Source organism: Caretta caretta, chromosome 2, assembly GCF_965140235.1.
Source record: "Caretta caretta isolate rCarCar2 chromosome 2, rCarCar1.hap1, whole genome shotgun sequence".
Lineage (NCBI taxonomy): Eukaryota > Metazoa > Chordata > Testudines > Cheloniidae > Caretta > Caretta caretta.
In genome coordinates, this window is record NC_134207.1 from 83,756,567 (window position 1) to 83,782,703 (window position 26,137).

Below are 26,137 nucleotides of genomic sequence, written 5' to 3' on the forward strand. Positions count from 1 at the left end.
CAGTTTGAAAACTGCTGACTTACATCAATTATGTTAGCAGGGTGTGGTAATGTCAGGAGTCAGGTCAGGAACATTTTGCCTGTTTTAACTGTTACAGTAAGAAGCTTCAAAGCTTGAGACCTTTTTCTCTCAGTTGCTACTTCCACTGCCAGTTTTTACGCTGGCACTTGCAGAAAACAGACATACATTACACTTCTTTTACTATCAGTAAACAAAATATATCTCCTCTTTTAAGTGACTGTTGTCAAAGTGAGGCTGCAGAACTAAATAAATATTTTCTTTGCAATCTGCCTGGAAGTCCAAATGTCAGGGATGCGGAAACATCCTTCTTTTCAATTGTACATTCAAACTTTTGACACCCAACATAGCACCTATGGCTGTAGTTTGACTCAAAGTCCTGACAGTTTGGAAGCAGTCCTAAGTACCTGGAACTTTCCCAGCTGCCTGAGTCTCCAGCCAAAAGCCTTTGTTTTATCAACTAGGATAGTTCAGGCTGATGGAATCAGAAAATTAACCACTACAGGTCATGTGATGATCTCAAAGTTCTTTTGAAGATCCAGACGCTGATTCTGAATTCATACTGATTAGAATCAGTATAAGTGAGATCAGACTCAGGCCCACAGTGTCATTCACTAAACATTTAATAAACCCTATGTCAGCTGCTTTAAAAAAAAATCTAGAGAGCTACATTGGAACCAAAGGATCCATACATCTCAGGGTTTAAATTAGTAGGGCATGGGCTGGGGAGTAAGGAGCCAATCAGCTCCCCTCTCCCTCTGGCTGGCTCATGGGAGTTAGAGAGCCCATGGGAAGGGTGGGGAGGCACCCCTGAATTCCCCCCATGTGTACTCCTGACTCCTCCCTTTTTCTCTGCCTCTGTCTCCCTTCCAGCTGGTCTTGTCAAATTTTCCACATCTGTTGATTCAGGCCTGGGGCATTGTTCTTAGGAGAGTTTGTTTGCTCACATCATTCCTTGGTTGTGTCTCAAGATGAATGAAACCTAACTGACCACTGCATTACATGACATAACACAGGATTAATAGCGGTTTTGGAGATGCAGTGTCGCTCATTAACCCTTTCATAGACACTGCACATAGTTCACTGGTTGTGCCTTTCTGCGGGGCTCATCCTGCTCTGCAGCACCAGCTGGGAGTTCTGCTCTGCAGAGTGATACATGAAGCAGTAGTAGCAGTGGCATTACTTAAGTTAGCCCTAGGAGGAAAATAGGGGAGCAAACAGCTTGGCGTGGGTCACACCAAAACATTATTTAAATCTGTTTTTCTGATCTAACAGAGAATTGATTCAACAGAACTATGGGCCTCTAAAAATCAGGCCCTCGCTGTCACAAAATGGGTACCCAAAATGGAGACACTCAAAATTAACAGAATTTAACCTCTCTTTGCCTCAGTTACGCCATCTGAAAAATGGGGAGTAGAATATTTACCCACTTTAGGAAAGCACGCATAGACCCTGAGATCTTTGGATAAGAAAACCCTAAACATATGCAAAGCATTATCATCTAATAAGAGCAAACTGTGCATTATATTTCTGGAACAGCTTTCAAATAGCAGTACTGGGCGCAAATAACCTAACTAGTTTTAATATGGAACTGGATTAAATTTATGAGCAGGATTATATGACGGGTTTGCCTGTGAAGACTGGACTCAATGACCCAGGCAGTCCCTTCCAGTCCTATATTCATATTACTTGACTAGTACTGTGGCTTTTATTGTTATTAGAATAAAGAAAATTCTCACACAAATTTTGGAGCATTGACCATAGTTTATTTTGAAAAACAAACAAACTTTTATCTTCATCGAGACAAAAAAATATTGGTTCCTAGAAAAAGAAAACAAATTAGAATTTATTTTTTTCCAAAACAGGGTTTCTTTGTTTTAGATGCCATCAAACAAGTGAGGGGGAACTTAAGTGAGGCAATGAATTGACAGGTGGACTGGTAGTTCCTAGGAAGTCCCTATGTCTGCTGCAGACAGCCTTAAACAATGAGACACAGTAAATGAGGAGCTGTTCTCTAGAAAGTTAGACCAAGACTTAGTCAATTCCAATTTTCTTCACATATTCTTCTGGTAATAATGTTCCAGCTGGGCCTTTACTGTCAGCTGGCTGTGACTTTCTTTTAATTAATGTATGTACATTACTTTGAAAGTGTCAAGTACTAGACAGAGTAAGTGATATCAGTATTACCATCACCAAAAGGCTCAGCCAGGAAATCAGAAAGGGGGGAAGATCAGTTTCCAAATCCATATTCTGATGTTAATGGGGGAAGAGTAACAACTTCTCCTCCAAGTGGGAATATAAACAAAGAGGAGAAAGAAAAAGAGAAGGAAATTTATGGACTAAGGATGGAGAAATTCCATTTCTTTTGTATTTTACATTCTGACTCTGGCTGAGACCTTTGTGATTTTCAACTAGGGTGCTTTAATAGGGCTGAACATTTTTGTTTAATCATATATTGTTAACAAACTGGATCTCCCAGATGGCTTTGCCTCCATTCTAGCTAAACAGATTCCTTTGCTTGGCACCATGCTCCCGTCAGCTTATCCTATTTCCATTAATAAAATCAATGACTAATTCTTACCACTTGTTAAAACCAAAAGAGGTATCTACTGAAAAGAAAAATTAGAATAGCTGAGCCATTTGATATCTAGGAAAATAGCGACGTTGGAACCAGCATATCTATTTAAACAGTAGAGTGAAACTAGACTGAACTATAGCTAACTTGGGTTCTGGTCCTGTACCATTAAAGTCAACAGATATTTTACCCTAGATCCCTTTTCCCAGTTCTGAGTTCCCTTCTTTAAGGCTTTATGAAGATGAGTTATATGTTTTTTCTCTTAACCTTTTAAATGACACATATCTATTAGCTAGATACTGAAGGAATAGAGAATTAAAAATGCAAGTCACTAGATAAAACAGATAATTGTGTTCAGAGATACCATATGCCTGATTATGATCTACCTTACAGCAGTGTAAATCAGGAGTAACTGTACAGTGGTGTGAGAGGAGAATTTTTGTTTGAAAGAACTATTCTTTCGTTTAAGTTGGCTTTTAATACATATGCAAAGCTTTTGACAATCTGTATGCACCTATATGCACAACCGCCAACTTTGCTATATATGTATGCACAGAAAGCGCAATACTTACTTTATTGTCTTCCACTTAGTGCTTCGTTCATTGGAACAATTTCAGATGATATTTATGGAAAATTTAAGGGATGTGAATAGTTCTAATCAGCTGAAAATGATTCATAATGAATCAGTGATATCAGCAAAAGAGAGTTTTTAAAAGATCTAGCATTGGATGATGTTGTAAGGCAGAACTTTTTTCCCCATAACATCTACAATGCCAGCTACTTAATTAGTAAGGGTAGTTATACTATCAGTGAAATAACATTTAGTTTTTATGTTAAATTAAAAAAAAAATCCAATGGAAATACACATTCAATATGCCAAGAGAATACAGCCAGTTCCGTTTTAGCTGGATGTAGCTTACCCAGACATTGCTGCAAGTGGACAAAATAATTTTCTCACACAAAAGTAACTTTTGCACAACTTGTGCTGTCATTCAAGCCATACAGAAGATAGATTTACATGAATATTTACCAGACCCCACATGGCAACTCTGACTTCCATGGCTATCTCTTGGCCTCTCATGGCATCCAGTCTGCACCCTTGCCAATTGCCTCCTCATCATGGCAGTTTTCTGACCAGTACTGGCAACTTCTGCACTCCTTTTGAGATATCAGTCTTCTTATTCCACTTCACATTTCCCTTTCTCTCTTATATGAATGCTGGCTAAGATGGACAGATGGGCATTTGCTTGATGAATCTGTCTTAGCTAGCCTGCACTCTGCAGGCCAAGTTTTCAAAGATGGTTGTCTAAGTTGTGCATGCAGAGGGCATCTACTTAAAGTCACCTACTGAATCCATCTCTGCTTCAAGCATAGGCACAGAGACCCAGATCCTCAAAGATATTTAGGTACCTAATTCCCTTTGAAATCAATGCAAGTTAGGTGCTAAATATGTATGAGGATGTGGGCTAGGGTAACTGAGAATTAGGCCTGTTGTGTTTCTGACTCAGGAGTGGGTAATGAGGAACACCACTGAAGGTAATCTCCATCTAAATTCTTCATACAATAGGTATTATTCAACAACATTTTACAGCCTTAAACTGGCTCACCTCACTATTCTAAGCGACTGGTAGTCTGTGAATGAGAAACCTCCCTGAATGGAAGAAAATTGGTCTTGGGAGGATCACTTACTGAAATGTATTTTCATTTGAAGAGCATTGTAACACACGTGCCATGGGGAAAAATCCATCTTTTCAAAAAGAATGCCGTATGCAAATACCACAGGAGATGAAAGATGGTCTTGCAGCAAAGTCTCCCAGCCCAGTGCTAAGCGATTTGGATTCTATTCACAGCTCTGCCTTGGACTTGTACAGCTATGAGCCCAATTTGTGTCTCAGTCACAGCAGTGGAAAGCAGGAGCAACTCCACTTAAATCAGTAGAGTTATACTGATGTGAGGTCAGAATGAAGTCTACCTGTTCCAGCCAGTATGATGGAGATATGAAAAAGATACTGTGTTAATGTTATCCGCATAGCTATTGTATAAATATATATTTAAACACAGCACTACTATATGTTTATACACGTTTGTATATATAGGTACCGTATAATATTCATAGATCATCTGATTGTTATTCAATACATGACAAAAAGAAAATTCCTCTGGTAATCTAACTTGTTCTAGGAAAACCACTGCCTCTGAAATTATTAACTGTGTTTGTGGTTTGTGCTGTTATGTTCATTTTTCATACTCATTATGTTCTCTATGGATTTCTGCATTTCACTTTCCAGGTAGTTTGTTGGAATAAATTATAATTGACATTAAGAAAGAAGAGGATGAACTTTTGAGAGAATATGGAATTTAGGCCCTGGGAGCTCTAGAGCCAGTAAGGCAAGGATCTTTAATTGGTTACACTTATAAGCAATGCCAGAAAATATGAAGTACAAAATCTTGTCTCCTTCCAGCAGAGCTGGAGTATTTCAGCAGGCTTATGCATACTCAACCAAGGTAAACTGGAGGTCACGAGGCAGTAAAAAAACAACTCTATTCCAAAAGGGTCCAAAAGGACATACACGATGGTGTAGCATGTGGCCTCACAGAGAATACACAAAATAGAAACCAAATCACATGGATTCTGCTAATAAACTTTAACTGTTTGTTTATTTTTTGTTGGTTTAAGATAGGCAGTGCTGCTGCTGTCTAGGCAACAGCTCTTTAGGGATATGGAGGAAGTGGGTTGGACAGTGATATCATCCATTAACCATACTAAATTCTGGTGGTAGCATACTTAATTTTGCTAGGTTTTTTTGGCAGGGGAGGATTGGGCCAAGGAAGTCATAAGATTAATTTACATTAAAACATTTTAGAGAAATACAGGTTGACTTGACCTTTTAGAATACACAATGTTTTATTACCACATTTTGAAATCCAGTTTAAAAAACCCCACCACATTTCAGTATGCTTACATTTTTTGTTTCTGTTTTATAAATGTCTTTTAATGTCTTCTTAGTTTGACTTTCAGTAGTAAGCAGCACCTGTTATGGCTGAGCTCCTAAAAAACGCTTTTTAATAGAGGAATAATTAAAACATTTAAAAAAGCTAGTGACTTAATTCTGTGATATTTTTCTGTAGACAGGGAGGGAGGAAGGGAGTGAAGTAAGGCAGACATTAGTGTCTTGTGTTAACATGACCCATATAGTACAGCAGTGCATTGATGGTTCACTGGCTGTGATTACGGCTATCATGAATATCTAGTCCCTGATCTACTTAGCTGTTACTCACACAGAGTAGACTTGCATAAAAATACTGTCTAAAATCAGCTTCAAAGTTATTTAACCAGAGTGGTTCATCTGGGAAAAAAACATTTTTTTTAAACTGGAAAATATTTTTTGATAGCTTAGCAGAGCTAAGTCTGACAACAGCCTGAATTATTATTAGTACCTTTACTGTTTTCTTTGGCCCGTGTACTATATTTGTTTAAAAAAAAAAAAAGACAATAAAAAAGAACAAATGTAAAAAGCAAATATTTTGTACAAAAATACAAAGTTTTAAAAGCTCTTAAAAGTATATTCCATATTATCGATAAGAACTTGACTATATATATATTTATATAAAATCTATATACTATATGTGTGTATCTGTGTAATTTTCCTATATTTGGGATTTTAGCAAATGAAATGTACTGTTTACACTGTAGCTTTATACGTATTTCCTATAGCTCAATGACCAAGAGTCTTACTCAGACTGCTAATTTCATGTTTTTGAAGACAAAACTTGTACACTTGTATGGTCACTGGTTGACAAAAATATGTAACTGATTCAGTCCAATTGCATTTCCAATAAATGCATTTTGCTATGGGTCCAGAATCCTTGAATAATCACAAGATGGCAAAGACGAGTTGCGGCTGAATTCTTTTTTTGCATTAAATCAGTTTTCAGTGCTTCCTTTTCAATTTTGTTAGGAGATGATGAAGTCCCATAGGATTTTTAAGTAATTTGTATTTGTGTCTCTAAATTCACAGCCTATTACAATCCAGGTGCCTAGGCTACAGTGAGAGAAAGAAAGAAAGAAAGAAAGAAAAAAAAAAAGAAGGAACATAGGTGAAAGGCTTGTAAAGGTAAAACAAATTATCCGCAAGGAGGTTTATTGAATTCAAGGAATCTTGGAAAATTCTATCATACGAGTCTAGGTTTCCAAGAAACATAACTTTTTAAAATATGACCCATAATCAGATATTGTACACCTCCAACAACTAATCTTTTCAAAACCTAAAGTTCTGCTAATATAATACGTATTTATCTAGGAAGAAAAGAGAACTCTATGCACAAGCAATTCCTCAATCTACACAAACAGATGTGGATTATGCACATGAAGAGTGTACATATGTTTTTTGTGGACGCTACCTAAAAGCCAGTATCTGAAAGTTTGAATCCAGCTGGGAGTTTCTACCACATCCCATGAAATTCTACCTATGTATTTGCAATCACAGCAGCCAGACATTCATATGACACGCACAAAAAATTCTGAAAAAAGCTTTTAAACAATTAATGTTTCTGGCACACTGTAAAATAGTTTCTTTAAACAAGGTAATCATCAGAACAAAAATATTATGGGCCAGATCTGAGCTCTAGCAATGATCATGGAGCAGAGCCCTAAGCAGCTCTGTGGCGCAACAGGGTCCAATTGTAAGTGCATCACTAGATCTAGAAGGAGACTCTAGTACCTATGTGTCTGCTCAGTAAAACAGGCAGTCTGTGATTCCACCCTGCCCAGCTGCCACAGAGCTGTCAGCTAGAGAACGTGGACAGGGTCCACACTCCCCTCCAGCAGTCAGAGTGGGTGGGTGGGTGGGTGGGTGGGAGTTTAAGGAGAGAGGCCCAGTAGTTGCCAAACCCTTCCCATCAGCAGGGACTCCTTATGCTTCTTGGGGCTAGATCAGTGTAGAGCTGTTACAGGCGACAGAGTTTTCATTTGCAAGAAGTTTGTCCTCCCCGTAAAGCAGCTACACAGCATCTGCCCATACGCAATCGGTATGGCTCTCCTCTCCCCCATGGTGTAATCATTACTCCTAAGGGCATTCTGCGCCAAAAATATAAAAATTCTGAAAAATTCTGCAAATTTTATTTGTCAAATAAATGTGGAGGCTCCAGCATGTCACTGGGGAGCACAAGCCACTGGCTGCACAGAGGTAGGAGATCACTCTGCAGCTCCCCCATGGGACATGGCTCAGCAGTGAGCCTGCACCCAACTCTGACACAGCACAAGGACCGAACCTGCCCCAGAAACACCCCAGGGCTCTGCCCCTCCATGCCAGGTGCACTAGGTGTGGGCAGGCAGGCTCACCCTGGCAGGATCCAAGTGTGAGGGGATCCAGGTGTGGATTGAGAGGGTTCTATGTGGGACAATCTGGGTGTGGAAGGTGATCTAGATACACGAGGGCTTGTTGGGGTGTTCTGGGTGCAATGGTAATGGGACTCTGCAGGGGGGTCCAGGTGAAGGTGGTTGAGGCTCAGCTGGGCAGGGTCTGGATGCGTGTGTGGTTGATAGAGCTTGGCGGGGGGTCTGGATGTGAGCGGTTCAGTACGCAGTCCAGATGCTGGAGGTGTGGAGCTCAGTGGGGTGGGGATCCAGGTGCAGCTGGTTGTGCATGTCTGTTGGGGCTGGGGGGGGTGAGGCTTGGCGGGAGGGTCTGGGCATGAGGGGGTCTGGATGCACAGGGGTTGGGCAGATGGGGGAGCAGCTCCCCGTGCATTGATCCCTCCCCCTGCAGCTAAGAAGGGATGGGTGGGGAGTTTGCAGAGCTTCCTGCACCCTGGGGAGAAATCTTGGGGTGGGTCTGACCCATCCCCGGATGCCATGCAGGGAAGAGGAAGTCCTGTCTTCCCCGGGACTAGCAACTGAGCCCAGCACAGGGTAGGAGCCACCAGCCGCACCCTCTGCCCCACAGTGATTTACCTCTCTGCCTGGGCATCCAAAATATACTGCTGGGGAGGGTCACATGACTGCTCTTGTGGCTTTCCTTTGCTTCCCCATCAGAAAGTCATTTTTTTGAGAGGAAGCAAAGAAATCTGTGGGAGACATGAATTCTGCACATGCGCAGTGGCGCATAATTCCCTAGGAGTAAATCATGGCTCTTTGTGACTATGATGAAACTCTTTTAATTGAACACTTAGCTTACCTTTGTCCATGTCTTTTTCACAAATAAAACTGTTAACATCTTCACATTGAAAGTCATTCCAGAGCCCAGCAGAGATTAATCCAGCACAATCTTCCCCTGGCCCTTGTCCAGTACTCCAGTTATCAGGCTGCCCACTTTTCCAGTTTCTTTCAACAAAATAAGAAGTAGATGTTAAGTGGCATCACATGATAGTTTTCCATGCACAACAAAAGAGATTAGCAAAAAGTATCATGAGATCTGCTCTGAACTGGAAATACACTCTTCAAAAAACATTACATGACTCTTCCTGAAAATGGAAAACAGAGACAGGAATCTACTCAGCCTTTGTCTGTCACGGCGTAAAGCTTAAAATTAGACCAGTGAGCTCTATTTTGGTTTGTGGATGTACATGCAAGTGTGATGAGAGTACATGCCATATGCACATGGCACCATTCCTCCACGGTATCCGTCTACTTCATTCTTACCAGTGGATGGTACAGAAACATCCAAGATTCTGCCTAATGGATTCTTGTGTATTTCAATACCTTGCCTGCTAAAAAGAACTCAAAAGGGACATAGAGGAGAAAGGTGGCAAACTATGTACCTATTATTGCAAAGAAACTGAGATCCTGTCTTGATTGTGATGGGCCTCTCCAGCTGCAAAGCAGGGATTTGTCTATCTTTCAGACCTCATTTTGGATGAAAAATTAATTTTCAGACTCAGAAGGAATTTTTAAAAGTTGGCTTTATTTGGAGGCCAGTAACCTTGATAGTGAAACTTGACCCAGTACTTAGTGCCTTTGCTTGGTGGAGCAAAACTCTTGATTCTGTTTTCATTTAATAAATGAGATATGCTTCCAGTCTCAAAACAAAAGCTCAGTTTTCTTAAAGAAACAGGTTGTTGAACAGAAGCTTGTGGTTGCTGGCTGAAATGGTGCCATAAGCAGTTAAATAACATGCCTGCCTGATACAGAGGGTCTGACCAAGCATCTGGGAAGAAACACAGACTTCCAGAAATAATGAATCACATTCAGTGACAGACAGTTCTGAGGTCACTAGAGGACACCTTTAAAGCGCAGCACAAGAGAAATCTTCAGTGACACAGGCCTTAGGTTTGCTGTAGCAATCTGAAGTAGAGATAAGTATAATGGTATAGGATTTACCAAAACCAGATCTTTTTTCCATGTTCCTCATGAAAGTGGCCACAAATTAGACACATGGAAAACATTAATAACAAATACAAATGATTTAGCCTATTTTTCTGGGGTGCTGCATGCTGAGATTTATAATCTCTATGGTCTACTCCATTGTATTAAAAATTAAGGTGGCTGCAACCTGCTCCATTTAATACCAAATGGTGCATCCCTTGGATGCCTGGCTACCTGCTAATGCAGCCCTCAGCTTGCCAAAGTTTGGACATCCTTGCTTTATACCTTCTCCTTCTGTTTAATACCTTGTGTTTGGGTTTTATCTAATAGTTAGTCCTTTCATTTTTTTTAGTCAGAATGAGCTCTCTATTTATGGCCAGTTGTAATGTAAACAAGGAAAATTTAAACCAAGACCAAAGAGCTGTCTGGGCTCTCCACCCCCACTTTGTAAAAACACTGGCAAGCAGTATCAGGCTGTACGGTTGTGTGATTCTTTCATTTAATATTCCATTTTCCATTTTCCTTTTGGCAAGGAGATAAAGCCTTGTGCATGGAGAAAGGAGGGGGGTAGGAAAAACAATATTCAGCAACACTTCCAGATAAAGTATTGCTTCACTGACATCCAGTAACTCATCTCTAGATACTGCAGATCTCTAGTAAAGTGGCGGCAAGAACAGTAGCACTCTGTAGAAAATAAACAACATGGTTCTTTTCAACACATACGTGTACTCTGGTAAGGTTCCATCCAGCCATCTCCACTCATTCTCTTGCTCTGAATCTGTGAGCCCAATCCAGAAGTTGCCTTTCCCAGCAATCTGCCTTTTTATCCATTGCTGTGAGTGAAAGAATTCTGTGATTGCATTTTTCTGTTTCTCAGACCATACAATTACTTGCTTTGTGTAGATTTTGCTTTTTCGAAAATAGAATAAGAACAGTGTTCTTCTCCTTCCCATTCCCAATGCTCAACCACCTCGCTTCCTTGTGGGTTACCTCTTCCTTCTAATTTTGGGTCTTACTCTCCTTTGCTCTCACTCTGGGGATGCTGCTCGCACCTCTGGTAGTGACTGCAGTAATCAAAGGGCACTTTGGTAATTATTACTCCCTCTTGTCACCGAAGAATGCTCTCTCTCCTGAAAGGGTTCCTTACTGGCTGGAACTTCCTTCCCTCCCTCAAAGACAGACCTTAATTTGTAACAACATCCGAAATGGTTCTTATGGTTTGCTCCAGAGATAATCTGTACTATTCCTGCTTTACGAGGGATCACCATTGCTAATGTACAAATGATTATGGAAGGTTTATGCAGCTGTAGATGTATTTTAGGGCCTGATTCTGCAAACTTAACTGACAAAAAGGCATTATTTGTCTGTGAGTAAGACCAAAAAGGCACTAGACTCAATGGCACTATTTGTCTGTGGGTAAGAACTCCCCGCGAAAACTGGGTGGTTAGAAGGCCACCGCCCGTATTTTTTTTAACTAAGAAAAAGAATAAGCAGTTATACTTTATTGCACCACTCCTGCATGGCAGGGGTATGTCTGACTACCAAACAATTATACCACATAATAATGTAAGGTATGGTTTTTATTCATTATTGCTTCTCTGCCTATAAAAGACTTAATAGACTTTATTTAAGATCATAATAAAGGCTTACGTTGTCTATCTTAAAGATTGAATTTAAAAATAACTACTTACAACATGGAAAAAATGTGTTTCAGATAATAGGCCACTAACAATGGGCCTGATTCTGAAAGGGGCTGAGCACCCACAACTCCCATTGAATTTACTGGAAGTGGCAGGTGTTCAGCAATTTCAGGATCAGGCCCATTGACTCCTATGTTGCTCCTTTTCACAGGACGTGCTGAGCAGACATGCGAGTACAGTGTTCTGGAATGGGGTAAGTCGGTGTTTTCACTTCACCATATGAATCCATGATATTCTCAGCTTCCCTATTGCTGTGTAGTTTCCAGACTCAAAATACTTTCAAACCTTATACCTCAAGCCTTCAGAACAGCAGGTGATGTTATTTACCTGCTCCTCTTTGTTGTTTATGATAACCAGATGTGAGGACTTCTCATCACAGAAAACTTTTGCATCTTCAAAAATTTCTCTTTCAGATGAAAAGTAGTAGCATTTTTCTGTAAAGTTCTTCCAGTGAGCAGAACAACCTGTGACAGGAAACCCTGCTGTTAAACTGGGGATTTCAAACTCTCCTACAGCATGGCGGCATCTGAAATACTTAGGGGCTGAGTCAGTGAATATGCACATATCAGAAATCTGCACCAGAACGCAGAATATAGCTGACTTAACCTGCATGCCCAGAGGACTGCTCATTCCTCATTGCATTGCTGCCATCTCTTTAGAGATGAGGCATTTTAATCAAACTCCAGAGCAGCTGACAGAAGTCAGGCAGACACAGCTTTGCTAGGTAAGCTAGAGTTCCACGCTAAGAATCTTTGAGAACGAGTGTGTCTAAGCAAAAGATAATAGAAATTAACATTCGCCCACTATCATGATGGCAGGTGCACTAAAAACGGCTTCTTGGGCAGAGGGGCATATAAGTAGAAAAGTAGGTGGGTGAGTAGATAGCTTACCATTCGCCTCAGGTATTGATGTTGGCTCACTTTTCAGTGCCATAGGCATCCCTGGACCTGGTGGCCCAGGTGGCCCAGGCGGCCCAGGCATCCCTGGTATGCCAGGCAGACCAGGCAGTCCTCGAGGTCCAGGTACCCCGGGCTCTCCAACAGTTCCTTGCAATCCTTGAAATCCAGGTGGACCTTGTGGACCTGGAGGACCATCTTTGCCAGGTGGTCCTGGTGGTCCAGGGTCTCCATTAGGTCCTGGCAGACCAGTCTTGCCAGTAGAACCTCTCTGACCTTTGGAGCCAGGTGATCCTCTTGAACCTTTCCCACCTTTTTCTCCTGGTAGCCCGATTGGCCCAACTGGGCCCTTTTCACCGGCAGGTCCTGGTGGCCCTGGCTCACCTTTTTCTCCTTTTTGCCCTTTTAGACCAGTGGGACCAAGAGGCCCTTGGGGTCCCCTCTCCCCTTTAGGTCCCCTTGGACCTGGAGGTCCTGAAACAATTTAAACATGCAGAGGAGGGAAACAAAAAACAGGAAGAGTGTTCAATATACCTGAGATTAACAACGTTGGACATTCAATACACTGCAAGCCCAAGCTACTCAAGTAGCCAATGTAAAAATACAGTTGGTTTAGAAAAAGGAGGTGAATCTCTTCACAATCATTAGTTATATATTATTTCTTATTGAGCCTCCACAAGACACTTGATGCTGTAAAGAAAACCTGGGCCCTGCCAGACAGAACTTGTAATTTACGTTAAACAGACACATAATACCCCAGATCAGATGAGCCTCGGTTCTCAAACAGATACGGTTATCATTTGCTTTCTAAAAGTTGTGTTATGTGTTTTTTGTCTTTGGCGGATTGACACTGATGGGATTCATGGCAGCCTTAAGAAGGGATTTGAATGAAAAGAAAGAGCGATTGTTTGGGACACAAGAATAAAGGTTTTTTAATTTGAAGGAGCAGGATGAAAGAAGGGGTAAAGACAACAGTGGAAGGAGGTGGCAAAAAGGATGTTTAGGAGGGCAGTTTGGAGGAGGTTAGCAGTCTGTATGTGAGTGTGGGGGGATAGAGTAAGGAAGTGAGATATGAGGGTGGGGCAGAACTGTGCAGGGCTTAAAGGTGAAGATCTCTCTCAATTTTTAATAGGTGCCTCCCAAAGCAGCAGCCATTGTGGATCACTGGTCCCTGAAATATGAGGCTTACTGCAAACCATGATTTCCCCCAAATCTATCTTCTTTCCCATCTTATCCTTTCACTCTTCCTTCTGTTCTCTTTCCTCTTCTACTCCCCCTTTGTTATGTTCTTTCTCCCTTTCTTCTATTCTCCCTGTTGCTTCCAACCACGCCTCTCCTTTCACTCTAATAGTAAGATGTAGTCAGTGACAGCAGCACTGTCTTGGTGTGGAACCTGCATGGGATTTAGCAGTGACATGCTGGGATAGTGGAACGAGGTCAAAAAAAGAGAGAGACCAAAAGCAGAATGACCCACAATGTCAGGGAGGCTTGAGAGTTATTGCACCACATGTTTATTATGAAGCAAGAAGCAGACTGGGAGTGAACCATAGACCAGCTGAATGATGAAAGGGAGAATAAAGGAGCTATGGTCTATTTGAGAATCATGGGATGGATGGGTAGTGAGAAATAAGCCAACTGGGGGGTTAATGGAAAGACTAACAGAATGCTACCTACTGGATATTTATAGAAGGACAGAGCACCAGTCATAGCAGGAGATGAGAAGACAGTGAGAAGGAGTGGTCTTCCATATTTTATCATTAAAGCAGGTTTGGATTCTGTTCATGGATAAGCACATCTCAGTAAATTTTTTTCCCCAAAATCTATCCCGTTTAATCTCCATCAAGGTTAAGCTCCTAACATGTCTCTGAAAATGGAGGCAGCTACTTCTGTGTGAAATGAGACCAGGTAAGAAAGGTGCTCTGGACTCACATGCACCACGGACTGTGCTTTTATCTATTCCGAGGGAGGGTTTTATTTCTGTGACCAGTAGAGTTGCCAGTTTTGGTTGGACGTATTCCTGGAGGTTTCATCACATAAAGATTAATATTTAATTCCTGGAAACTCCAGGACAATCCTGTAGGATTGGCAGCCCAAGTAATCAGGGTTTAAGACCTGGTTCAAATCAGCAATATGGAATATTAACTTCATTCAGAAGAATACTTGGCTTAGAAGACAAAAAAAAAAAAAAAAAAAGCTCAACAACTTTGTGTGTATATTTACTTCTGAAGAAAATAAAGTATCCTTTGATGAAAAGAAACAGGAGGTTTCCCAGCCTGTTCCCAGCTGGCTTAAAACAAAATAGTTTTACTTTTTCACTAAGGGTGACCTCTCTGGGAATGATCCAGTTTTGTATTGTTCAGCTATTTCCTCCTTAGCAGGGATTGGTTTCTTGAGGTTTCCACCTCCTCCACAACTATTATGGATTACTTTAGACTAGTGGCTCTCAACCCACGTCCCAATCAGCACACAGCTGCAGCCTATGTGACATCCTGGGCCATACAGGTAGTATATATATTGTGTCAATGTGGCCCACATAACACAGAGAGAGCTGCATATGCAGTCCACAATGGCAAAGAGGTTGAGAACCACTGCTTTAGACGATAATTCAAAAGCAGACCCAACAGTCAGAATAAAATTTAACCAACCTATAACTTTCTTTCACAACATTCCAATTTCAGGCCGGTAAAGGAGGGAAGGGAATATTGGGTTGAAAAATTTAAACCAAACTTACATCTCCCAGGTTTAGAATTAGATAATGGAACAGATAAGGTCTGTGTCCCAGTATAAACTGGAAAAAGGACTTTCATAAAATGAAAGACTAATTTTTTTTTATTAAAGATTAAACTAAGGATCCCTTTCTCTGACAACGATGCAGGGAGAAGCCAAAGTCCAGGACAGCACATTCCAAAGAGAGTAGGTAATTGATAACATCTGTGTTCTCCTGGTCAATGTTTCCTTTCTTAGGGCTAGATTTGACCAGAGGTACTGTCAGGCACATTAGAGGGGTTGCAGAAGGATTATGCAGCAGCCAAAGCCCTGGTCACAAGGCCGACAGGAAGCACTGGGCAGGCCAGGCCTGGTGTGTGGGAAGTGCAGGAATGGAAGATTTGCATTGTGCAAATCCTCTGGACCTTCACCTTGCAGAACAGGGCAGCAGGAGCTCTGAGAACTATAGCAATCTTATCGCAGTCACACAGTTGCTTTGCTGCTGCTCCTTGGACAACGTGGGGTGTGTTCTTTCTCCCCATGCCCTCACAAACTACCTCTCTTGCAACTCAGCTATTCAGGCTTTGTTCAGGAGAAAATTTAACCCATAATAAAAAAAAAGTTGAAGTATTTTGATGTTATTTAAAGCAAGTAAAACCCATGTGTTGCTAAGACGTACAACTTGAGGTATAGATTGAAATTCATCTTACCTTGCAGTATTGTGAAGTTCTTGATGAGCTGACCATGTTTGGAATCTACCAGCTTCATTTCTTCCATAATTAGTGATAAATTTGCAACTTCAATATCTAATCTTGATCTCATCACATCCTGTTGCATCCTGAGAGATGTAGAATCTAAACGAATATTGGCTAGCGTGTTGTTCATAAAAGTCAGGTCATCTGTGTGTTTACTTAAGGTGTCTGTACAAGTTGTCCTGACCTCATTGAGATTGCTAGTCAGTGTCCGCAGGTGATGCGCAGTATAGCTGATGTTGCTAATGATATTGACTATATCTGTCTCAAAGAGCTGAAAGCGCTCTTCTAGCTGGTTAAACTTGGCAGAAGTTCTGTTCTCATAATCTTTATGATGCTCCTGCAGATCCTTAAGATTTTGTTCATTGGCTTGTGCAACTGTAGTGATGTTCTCCATTTGCCCACTGAATGAGCTAAGTTGACTGTTCATGTCTTCAAGTGTATCATTATTAGCTTTGGCTAAGGCTGAGTTGTTGACTGCTAACATCTGTAAATTTTGCACTTTCTCCTTAAGCCAATCAGTGTCCTTTCGTGCTTGAAGGACAACCTGTTGCAGATTTTGAAAGTCATTCTTGATTCTTTGGATAGCCTGACTTGTATCATCCACAGACCTCTGCAAAACACTGATAAGATTTCTTTGCTGAACTTGTGTCAGATTTAAGTTGTTTAGATTCATGATGACCACATTATGAGAATGCATTTGGCTTTGCAAATTTGTTTGGATATTACTTGTGTCTTGTTGGAGATTGTTGATATAGCCAGTGTATGCTTGGAGAGTTTTATTGACACTGATGATCATGAAAGAGTTGCTATCCAAGACACCTTTCATTTGGCTCTGCCTGTCATCTAATACGTTTCCAGAATCTTGTAGCTTCTCCAGTGTATCCTTGTTTTTGGTGGTTTTCTCTGCAATCTCCTGAAGCTGCTGGCGAAGAGCCAGAATATCAGATCTGAAGCTAGAAAGTTCTTTGTTAGTGCTCATATCTTTTTGTCCAGTTTCATCATCTATTAAAGAGGGAAATTTTTAAAAGCATTAGCTTTGTTTGTTTGTTTTTTAAGCACAATATAAAAAGACTCTTTCCTGCCCTGTAAATGCTGTATCTAAGAGTGGTCAGGCAATTAAAGTGTGCACTTGGTGAAACATTCAATTGTCACTTTTCTAAAAACAGATGCTCTAGGGTCTAATTCTGCCCCCAGACACACGAAGTTAACTGCTGTTGAAGCCAATGGAATGCGACCCTTTGTCTTGCCCAGTGGAATAGAATGATGGTTCTATTGTCAATACTGTTTATATATGTTCATTTAAACATGATTGTTTTACTTTCTTTTAAAAATTAACTTTTAGAGAGAGTGGTGAATAGGTGAAATATAGTACTGCTACTGTACTGAAGAAAAAATTGGATGATTAAGTGGAGTTCAATACGTTGAAGCGGTGTAAGTAAGGAGCTGATGGCCCTTTCTGGTGTAAAGCACAGCAGGCTCAATCCCATGCCTGCAGAGCTGCCAGGTAGTGGGCACCACCCCTATTGCTACCTAGCAACAGCTGTAGCTTGCTTATGCTCCAGCACCCATGACCTGCTGTGGATACAGACCAAGGATCCTGGATCCTTCCAGCTCAAGTGCCACTTCTTGCCTGTCACACATATCCCACATTCCTCACAGTGCTGCTCATGCCTGCCTCCTGCTATGCCCTAGGGTTACCACCTCTGAAAACAAAAAAAGAACCCCAAACGGCAATCCACCCCCCAACAAGTTAAGCCTGCCCAACTCCAAGCCCCAACCACAAGGAAAAAACTCCTCAATCCCCACCTCCCGACCCCGCGTCAACAACCTCTTATAGTATTTCGAGAGAGAACACATATAGATAGGATTGATAACATCATTTTCTTACTTAAACTGTGGAAGTGGGAACACTGCGAGCATCTTTAGCTGGACACAAAAATGTTTAACATTAGATATCCCAGTGTACTGAGATGATATTGGAAATCTTTAGACCCACGTAAAAAAAACAAAACAAAAAACCCCCACGCCAGCAGATAAAATTATTTTTCTGGCAACTGGCAAATCCACTAAAAAACCATGCTCCTTCTATGCTCCCATACCAACCAGCTGTATGGGAGCATAGAAGGAGCATAATCCTTCTATGCTCCCATAGAGCTCTACAATCCTATGACCTGTCCCACTGTGATAGAGTATTTACACCACACAAGGCCTAAGTACGTAAAAAGGACCAATTAACCCTGTGATGGCTGTACCTGGAGGAGAGTCAGGACTGATAAGATCTAACTGATAAATCCCAGCTGGGCAGGGGCAGGCTGAGGTGGTATAAAACCAGGAAGTAGCAAGGAAGAAGGGAGTTGCAGGACGGAATACTGTAGTCACTTCCTCTAGAGGAGTTGATCTACGGGGAGAGTAAACCCTGGGATTCTGCCTCAGACTCCAGACTTTGGCAAGAGCCTGGGAAGAGTGAAATAGCATCAGGGAGCTCCAATGGTTACCCAGAGGGGGGCAGAGCTAGAGAAGAAAGGTAGGAAGGAGCCCAGGCAAACAGCAACATGGTCAGGGATGGCTTAGGCTGTGGTTACTAGACATACAGTTCTTGGGCTGGAATCTGGAGTAGAGGGTTGGCCTGGGTTCCCCTACCAGCCACTGGGAAAGAAGGAGCAATTTGAGTCCAGCAGGAGAGAGACTGGATGAGCAACAAAATAAGTCTGGTTGAGAGCTAATACCCAGCTGTGGCCACAAGGAGGTGCCACAGTGGTGAGTAGATACCATCTGACCCTCACATTTTCCCTGTGCCAGCCCCACCCCCCAACTCCCCTCCTAGAGCCCCCTTACTAATATGCCCCACAGATATTGCCCCCATGTTTTTTTAAATATTTAAACTTTTAGAACTTTTTAAATGGGAGTTGACTTAAATAGGAATTGATGGGGCTAATCACTCCTTAGATCTGGCCATATGATACATACTACAGAGTACAAACAATGCTTAGAAATGAATTTGATCACAACAGTTCCAGACTATGATTGATTAACTTAAATCACAGAATAAGAGAAGGCTGTATGTGCTTTTAGCTGTAACATTCCCTTCCTATGAATTCACCACTGCAAACACAGGACTTTGAATAACTTCATTAACATACAGTTTATGGACATCTTTTATTGAGAAGCCATTAGAGTTTTTCTTATGACTGAACTGCAAACTAAAGAGCTTTCCTCACTTAATATACTGTAAATATCTATAAAACCTTTCCAGATCGATGGGTCCTACCCATGCCTATGGCAACATGTGTTGTACCTCATCCAGTGCATTAAATGCTCCACTAACAACTACGTAGGTGAAACCAGACAATCACTACACTCGCAAATGAACTCACACAGGACAATGATAAAAGACAAAAACATCACATCAACTGTGGACGAACACTTTTCACAAAACAATTACTCTATATCTGACCCCAGTCCTCATCCTCAGAGGAAACCTGCCCAACACTTTCAAAAGATGAGCCTGGGAGCTTAAATTCATAACTTTGATAGACAGTAAAAATCATGATCTTAATAAAGACAAAAAGAAAAGGAGTACTTGTGGCACCTTAGAGACTAATCAATTTATTTGAGCATAAGCTTTCATGAGCTACAGCTCACTTCATCAGATGCATCCGATGAAGTGAGCTGTAGCTCACGAAAAACTTATGCTCAAATAAATTGGTTAGTCTCTAAGGTGCCACAAGTACTCCTTCTCTTTTTGCGAATACAGACTAACACGGCTGTTACTCTGAAACCTGTCATTAATAAAGACACTGTATTTATATCTTATTACAACAATCTGTAACCCACCAATCTCCCATTTTTGTCCTATGACTATAGGGGTGTTTATGGGCTAAGTCACCTTGAATGGTCCCTTAGTTTAGCATAAGTAGACATATTTTATCTGTTCAACCTTGTATTTAGCTGTGACAATCTGAGTACCTTTCCCAGACGTGAAAGAGCTCTGCGTTGCTCGAAAGCTTCTCTCTCTCACAAGAGAAGTTAGTCCTTATATAATGCTTTTAATGAATATCTGGAGCTTCCTTTTCAGTGGTGCAGAGGAGGAAGGCTAGAAACGTACAGTGAAGAAAATACTTTCTACACCACTTATCTCTTTTCTTCAAAGTTGGGCGTGTGATATCACGTGGGAGATCTACATTTATAACTGCATGACTTGTACTTCCCCTGATGACTGACAGTGCTCAAAGTGGTTTGAAAAAAAGTGGTGGTGGTTGTCGGGAGGGGGGTCTCATCACCCACCCATCTGCCAGTCCCCCTGCTCAGCAACCAACTCTGCCCCTTGGCCCCAAATCGATCCTGTTTCTGTGGTCCCCACATCAGCTCTGCCCCCCTACGGCTCTCCCCTCTTCCCCCATCAGTTCTGAATCCCCTGTAGCTCCTGGTGTTCTTCACCCCCACTTCCAGGCCTGAAGGGGGCTGCACTAGAGTCCCTTCTCTCCGTTCCCAGGCTGGGTGTTGCAGGGAGAAGAGCAGAGGAGCCATCCTGTTGCTCGCAGAAGGGGAAGGGAGAAGAGGAAACAGAGCTACTCTCAGCTGCTTAACTCTTTCTGCTCTTCCCACTCCTTCTGGGAGAATGATGTTGGATTGCTGAGGGAGTGGGGGAGAGCTCTCCCTGCTTCAAGAAGCCAATCAGGGGTCCATCCCGTCCATCCGTCCCCCCGCAGACAGTATTAAAACTGTGCCCTTCAGTGGCCCGGCTTGCTTTTTAGAAATCTTATTTCCTGGGTCTGTGACCTGTTTCCACCCAGCACACTTTAAGCACTAATGACCGATGAAGTGCATCTCCTACAAGTGATGTTTTTGCCTCTGAGGTGAGGGTTAAACATATGCCATTTTTGAACATCTCTGGGCATGGACTCCAGATTTGGAATTTATCTACTAAACATCAGCTCAAAGATTACTGGGTGGGTGAAGACTTTCATTCTTAAGAGTCTCTTCTTTTGTCCATCAATATTTGCATCACTTTACAGCTCTGATTCAGAAAATCATTCCTATTCAGGACAGCTCATAAGCACATCCTGAAGTCCCTTTGATTTCAATATGGTTTCCGTGGGATTGGATGTGATTAAGAGCTGTCCAGAATCGGGAACTAAAATTTAAGATGGAATGGATATGCAGGTATTTGGCCACCTGTTCATCAGACAGATCTGTGGAGATAGAGAACTCTTATCCACTGATATATCTCCCAAAATAATACCACACAAGGACATGCAAATAGGCTGCCTTATCTGGCTTTCAGTTATGTGGAGATTACCTAATTTCTTCAGACCACTCTCCACTTCTGTGAGTTTTTCAGTATATCTTCTGTGGGATGTCTCCATGCCACCTGTAACGTTGTCCATTTTTTCTACAACTGGAAAATTGAGAACAGTGTTAACAGGCATTTACATGTGTAATTTTTGTAGGTTTCATTGTGAGAAGTTCCAACTATGAGATATGGTGTAAGTAATGAGATTTTTATAACAAGTCATATAGATGAACAGTAAACAAGAGTGTAGTAAATAATGAAAAATACAAAATATTTGGGGTCAAGCATAGAAAATACTTTTTTTAAAAAAACAAACAATTAATTTGCTTTCCACTACTCTGCATAACGTCAGAACCGTGTATTCTCTTCTGCTCATATGACCGTGTGCTCTGCTAAGAAGTTAACCACTATGCTTCAACCAAATATTTCTTTTGGTAACAAACAGATTCATCTCATGAATGAAGATTCTTCTGAGTCTTCCTCTTCAATCAATTAATATTTTATAATATTTAACTACTAAAGGTGTCTCATTGTCTAATGAAGGCATGTTGTATGCTTGAGGCTTGTTACCTCGCTTGCAGCAGACTCCCTCTCACTCTCCCGTGGGCCACTTCCATTTAGATGGACCAAATAATTTTCTGATTCTTTTAATCATTATGAACTACATCCTAGCTACTAAGTGTGGAGGCTATAGAACATATATCAAGTGCTGTTCTTAAATAATGTCTTCTGAAAAGTGATGTAGCTTTAAAACTCCTAATAACAATTTAAGGACATTTAATTAAACAGCAGTTTTAAAATAATTCTGATTTGCAAGGGTTTAAACTATGGTCATTCAGCCCAGCCTGGACATATAGCTGTTCCCAATTTGCTCTTGGCTTGGGGAGGTTTGAGTTGTTTTCCTGGCAGTTACGCATTCTGTTGCTTTTCATGGCAACAGTATGTGTACGGAAGAAGGAAAGAGCCAGAAATGAAAAGTTCCAGAAAGCTCAAAGTGCTAAATATATATTTATAAATTGTTACAAGAAAGGGAGGAAATTGAATGCTTCAGAGGCTAGATTCTGCCTTGATAAGGTTGCCAACTTTCTAACTGCACAAAACTGAACAGCCTTGCCCTGCCCTGGCCTCGCCCCTGCCCTGAGGCCTCACACCTTCTCCGTGGCCCTGCCCCCACTCACTCCATCCCCACTCTGTCCATCGCTCGCTCTCCCCTACCCTCACTCACTTTCAGTGGGCCAGGGCAGGGGGTTGGGGTGCAAGAGGGGGTGAGGATTCCGGCTGGAGGTGCAGGCTTTGGGGTGGGGCCAGGGATGAGGGGTTTGGGGTGCAGGAGGGGGCTACGGGCTGGGGCAGGGGTGCAGGAGGGAGTGCGGGGTGCGGGCTCCAGGAGGGCTTGTATGTGTGGGAGAGGGCTCAGGGCTGGGGCAGGGAGATTGGGGTACAGGGAGGGGTGTGGGCTTTGGGGGGGAGTTAGGGTGCAGGAGGGGGTTACGACCTGGGACAGGAGGTTGGGGTGCAGGAACAGGGTTCGGGGTGAGGCTCCGGCCGGCTGGCACTCACCTCAGGCGGCTCACGGAAGCAGCCGGCATGTCCGGTTCCTATGCAGAGGGGTCAGGAGGCTCTGCGCACTGCATGCACTTGCAGGCGCCGTCCCGGCAGCTCCCACTGACCACAGTTCCTAGCCAATGGGAGCTGCGGAGCTGGTGCTCAGAGCGGGGACACCACACGGAGCCCCTGTGGCTACCCCTATGTCTAGGAGCTGGACATGCCAGTCATTTCCGGGAGCTGTGCAGAACCAGGGCAGGCAGGGAGACTGCCTTGGCCCTGCTGCGCCACTGACCGGACTTTTTTAGCAGCCTGGTCAGCATTCCAGTTTAAAACTGGATGCCTGGCAACCCTATGGCTTGACCTTCAAGTCCATGTCCATTTTCAGTTTGGTGTCTGTGTATTCAAATCACAGCTAAGGCCAGAAGGTTCTGTCCTATACGCAGATTATTTAGCCTCTGGCCAGAGAGGATCTGCACCACCCCACGAGGGATTCCAGAAGACATTGTGCTGCATTGTGTCACTCCTCCAGTCCCCTAGCATGTGGCAGAAGAGGTGCTGCACCAGGCCTTCGGATGAGCCAGTGTGGAGGTAGGGGACAAAGCCATACCTCTGCCTCCTCCCTATGCCTTCCCACCCTCTTTGGGGGTGATTTATAACCTGGCAGGAACTACAAAAGAGCAGTTGCCTGTGTTCCCCCAAGCGCAAGTAGGGGGGACCCTGGTACTGGGAGTGTAACTTCATGAGCCCTCCTCCTACTCTTTGCACTCATGCAAAGGTCATACACAATCTGGCACTTTAATCTGTGGCAGCCAAGGGGTCCTTGTCCCTTTATTAATCTTCCATCTTATTTTTTTGAAGATACGTACAGGTATATAGCAGGATTTTCATGGGTCCATGCTGCTTCAAAAACATAAACCAAACAGACAGCTAGGGCTACAGTCATCTCTGGGCTAACTACACTGAAGTCAGGGGTTACTTTGGCCCTGTCACAGAGTGATAGCAATCAGCACCTGAACCAGCACTCTGATCACTATTTAACCAGTTAGGGGCCGGGGAAGGGCCTGGTTTAAGCTGACCAGACAGCAAGTGTGAAAAATCAGGAGAGGGAGTGTGTGTGGGGGTAATAGGACCTTATTTCAGAAAAAGCCCCAAATATCAGGACTGTCCCTGTAAAATCGAAACATCTAGTCACCCTAGCCTGGTTACAGAGAGGAGTTCCTGATTACCAGATCAGGTTGGGGCTGGGTAGCTAATAAGCTAATTTACGAGGAGCCAGGATAAAAGAGCACAGGGGTCAGGTGGACACCTCCTCAGGCTGTTTGCTAATCAGGCACAAGTTGGTGAAACCCCACCAGATACTTCCTGGAGCAAGAGTGAGGCTTGAATATACATGGGGATAAGAAATTCTGCCTTATGGCACAAGGGCCTCTGGAAGTTCAGGGGAAGTTTAAATGGAAGTGGGCTGGGGTAGTGGATTGGTTGCCACACCCTTTCATGTTAGGCACGGACTGGAACCCCTTCCCATTAGAAAAGCAAAGGGGTATCCAGAAACCCCAGAGGGATGGAATTTAACCCACGGGGAAGGGAAAAGAGCCATTAAAACACTGCAGTGTTGGAAAATAGACAGGAGAACACAAGCCAGAGAGAAAGTAAAGAAAGGGGAATACCCAGTGAGATGAAGTGGGAGGGGGAAAAATAAGGAAGTAGTCTCAGGAGACAAAGGCAAACTGAGCTCAAGCAGTTATTGGAACAGAGCAGTTCGGAGGGTTGAGGGAACAAGTGACCATGGGAAGAGGAGGAAGGCAAGGCGGGGGGGATGACACACCAGTAGACCCCTCCACAAAACAAAGGGTGAGAACAAGGAGAATGGCCCCCAGGTTGTCCCTGGTGTGAGGACCTGTGGGCCGAAGTGGAATTATGGGGGCTACTTCCACGCAGCACTGCCCCGTCACCGGGCCCAAGGTTGTATGAGGAACTTGAACATTCCTGGGTGGAAAGCTGCCTTGTTTCTCCTTTCCATAATGCCAATGAGCCAGCTATACACACTCCAGTCTGTGTGTGTGTGTATATATATATAAAAAACAAAACAAACACAAAAATAGAGTCAGAGTGCAGAGTTCTGCATTTCAGGACTGAGATGATAGTAGCTGGCCTTCTGAATACAAGATGCAGGCTGATAGGAATCCAGAACCAACACTCACTGTAACAGAAGACATCTGTTTTTTTCTGTCCTTATTCCTAATTTATGTTACTTAGAATTTCTCAGGAACCCAGAAGAGAAATCAGCTATTTCACTGCATGTTCCCTGATCTAGAATGCTTGGATTTCTTTGTCCTCTTCAAGACTGAAGCCTCAGTTCACCAAAGCCTTTAAGCAGGTTTGTAAGTCTACTGACTTCAATGGAACTTAAGATGTGCTTAAATGCTTTGCTGAATCAAGGCCTTAATGGGCATTATCACATCAGTTATGGTTCTTGTTAATCCCTGATGAAAGCAATGCCCAATAACTTTTTTTTCTATATGTTATGCCAGCGGTTCTCAAACTTTAGTAATCCAAGGACCCCCATTTTGATTTAAAATTTTGCCACGGACCCCCAAAACCCCTGCTTAGACCCAGGATCTGCCCTAGTTTGTAACAGTCTGCTCTGAGGCTGACACCCACATTCGTGAGTTATTCCAGACAACCTGACCGCCACCATAGCCCCCTGTCCCTTCTTAGAGGCACAGGCACAGAATTTCACCCAGGGTATATTTAATATTGTTGCTGAAAAATACTGGAGGGTATTTGGGATGTTGAAGTAGTTTAGGCTCAAACTTTAGTATATGTTATAATCTATTGTGGCCTCAAGGAATTGGTGGAAGTCAAATTTGCAGAGACCTTTAAAACTAGCTTGGGTGCAGTAGAGTGGGGAGGCTGCGGGGCAGCTGGTTACAGCTCCAGCAGGCAGATTCTAGGTCTGGTTTTTATGCCAGCCTGGAGTATAATAGAGAGATGTGGAATCTGCTTTAATCTTTGCAGACTGACTGGCCCCTTGAGGTGCTATCGGCCAACCAGGGAATGGCCAAGTGCAGAATGCTCCAGCCATGCCCCTTCCTTACCCTGATATGATCCTTACACTAGGGGTAGCAGTAGGGTGTGACATGAGCTAAAACATGCTGGTTATATACTTGCCAGGAAGATGTGGTTGCTTTTTGGCCCCTCATGCCACTTGGGCAGCATAATAGGTCCAGAGCATAGCAGGAAAACCAGCTGGTTTCTGAGAAGCTAATGTTTTTGGATTTGTAACTTTAATCAGAAAACAGTTATCAACCTTTAAGAAATTTGACTGGCTAGCACATTAGGT

The 26,137-nt window shown here is 42.7% G+C and overlaps 1 protein-coding gene across 1 annotated transcript in view; it reads right to left on the reverse strand.

Moving 5' to 3' along the window:
- Positions 1–1,762: 1,762 nt before the first annotated feature.
- Positions 1,763–26,137, reverse strand: part of COLEC12 (collectin subfamily member 12) — a 136,615-nt gene continuing 112,240 nt past the window's right edge. Inside the window, exons 4-10 of the mRNA XM_048840413.2 lie at positions 21,253–21,351; positions 15,909–16,955; positions 12,487–12,966; positions 11,924–12,060; positions 10,620–10,729; positions 8,770–8,915; positions 1,763–6,636 (exon numbers count right to left, since the gene is read on the reverse strand). Of these exons, the coding sequence (XP_048696370.1) occupies positions 6,632–6,636; positions 8,770–8,915; positions 10,620–10,729; positions 11,924–12,060; positions 12,487–12,966; positions 15,909–16,955; positions 21,253–21,351 (2,024 nt within the window). The 3' untranslated portion in view covers positions 1,763–6,631. The remainder of the gene's footprint in view (positions 6,637–8,769; positions 8,916–10,619; positions 10,730–11,923; positions 12,061–12,486; positions 12,967–15,908; positions 16,956–21,252; positions 21,352–26,137) is intronic.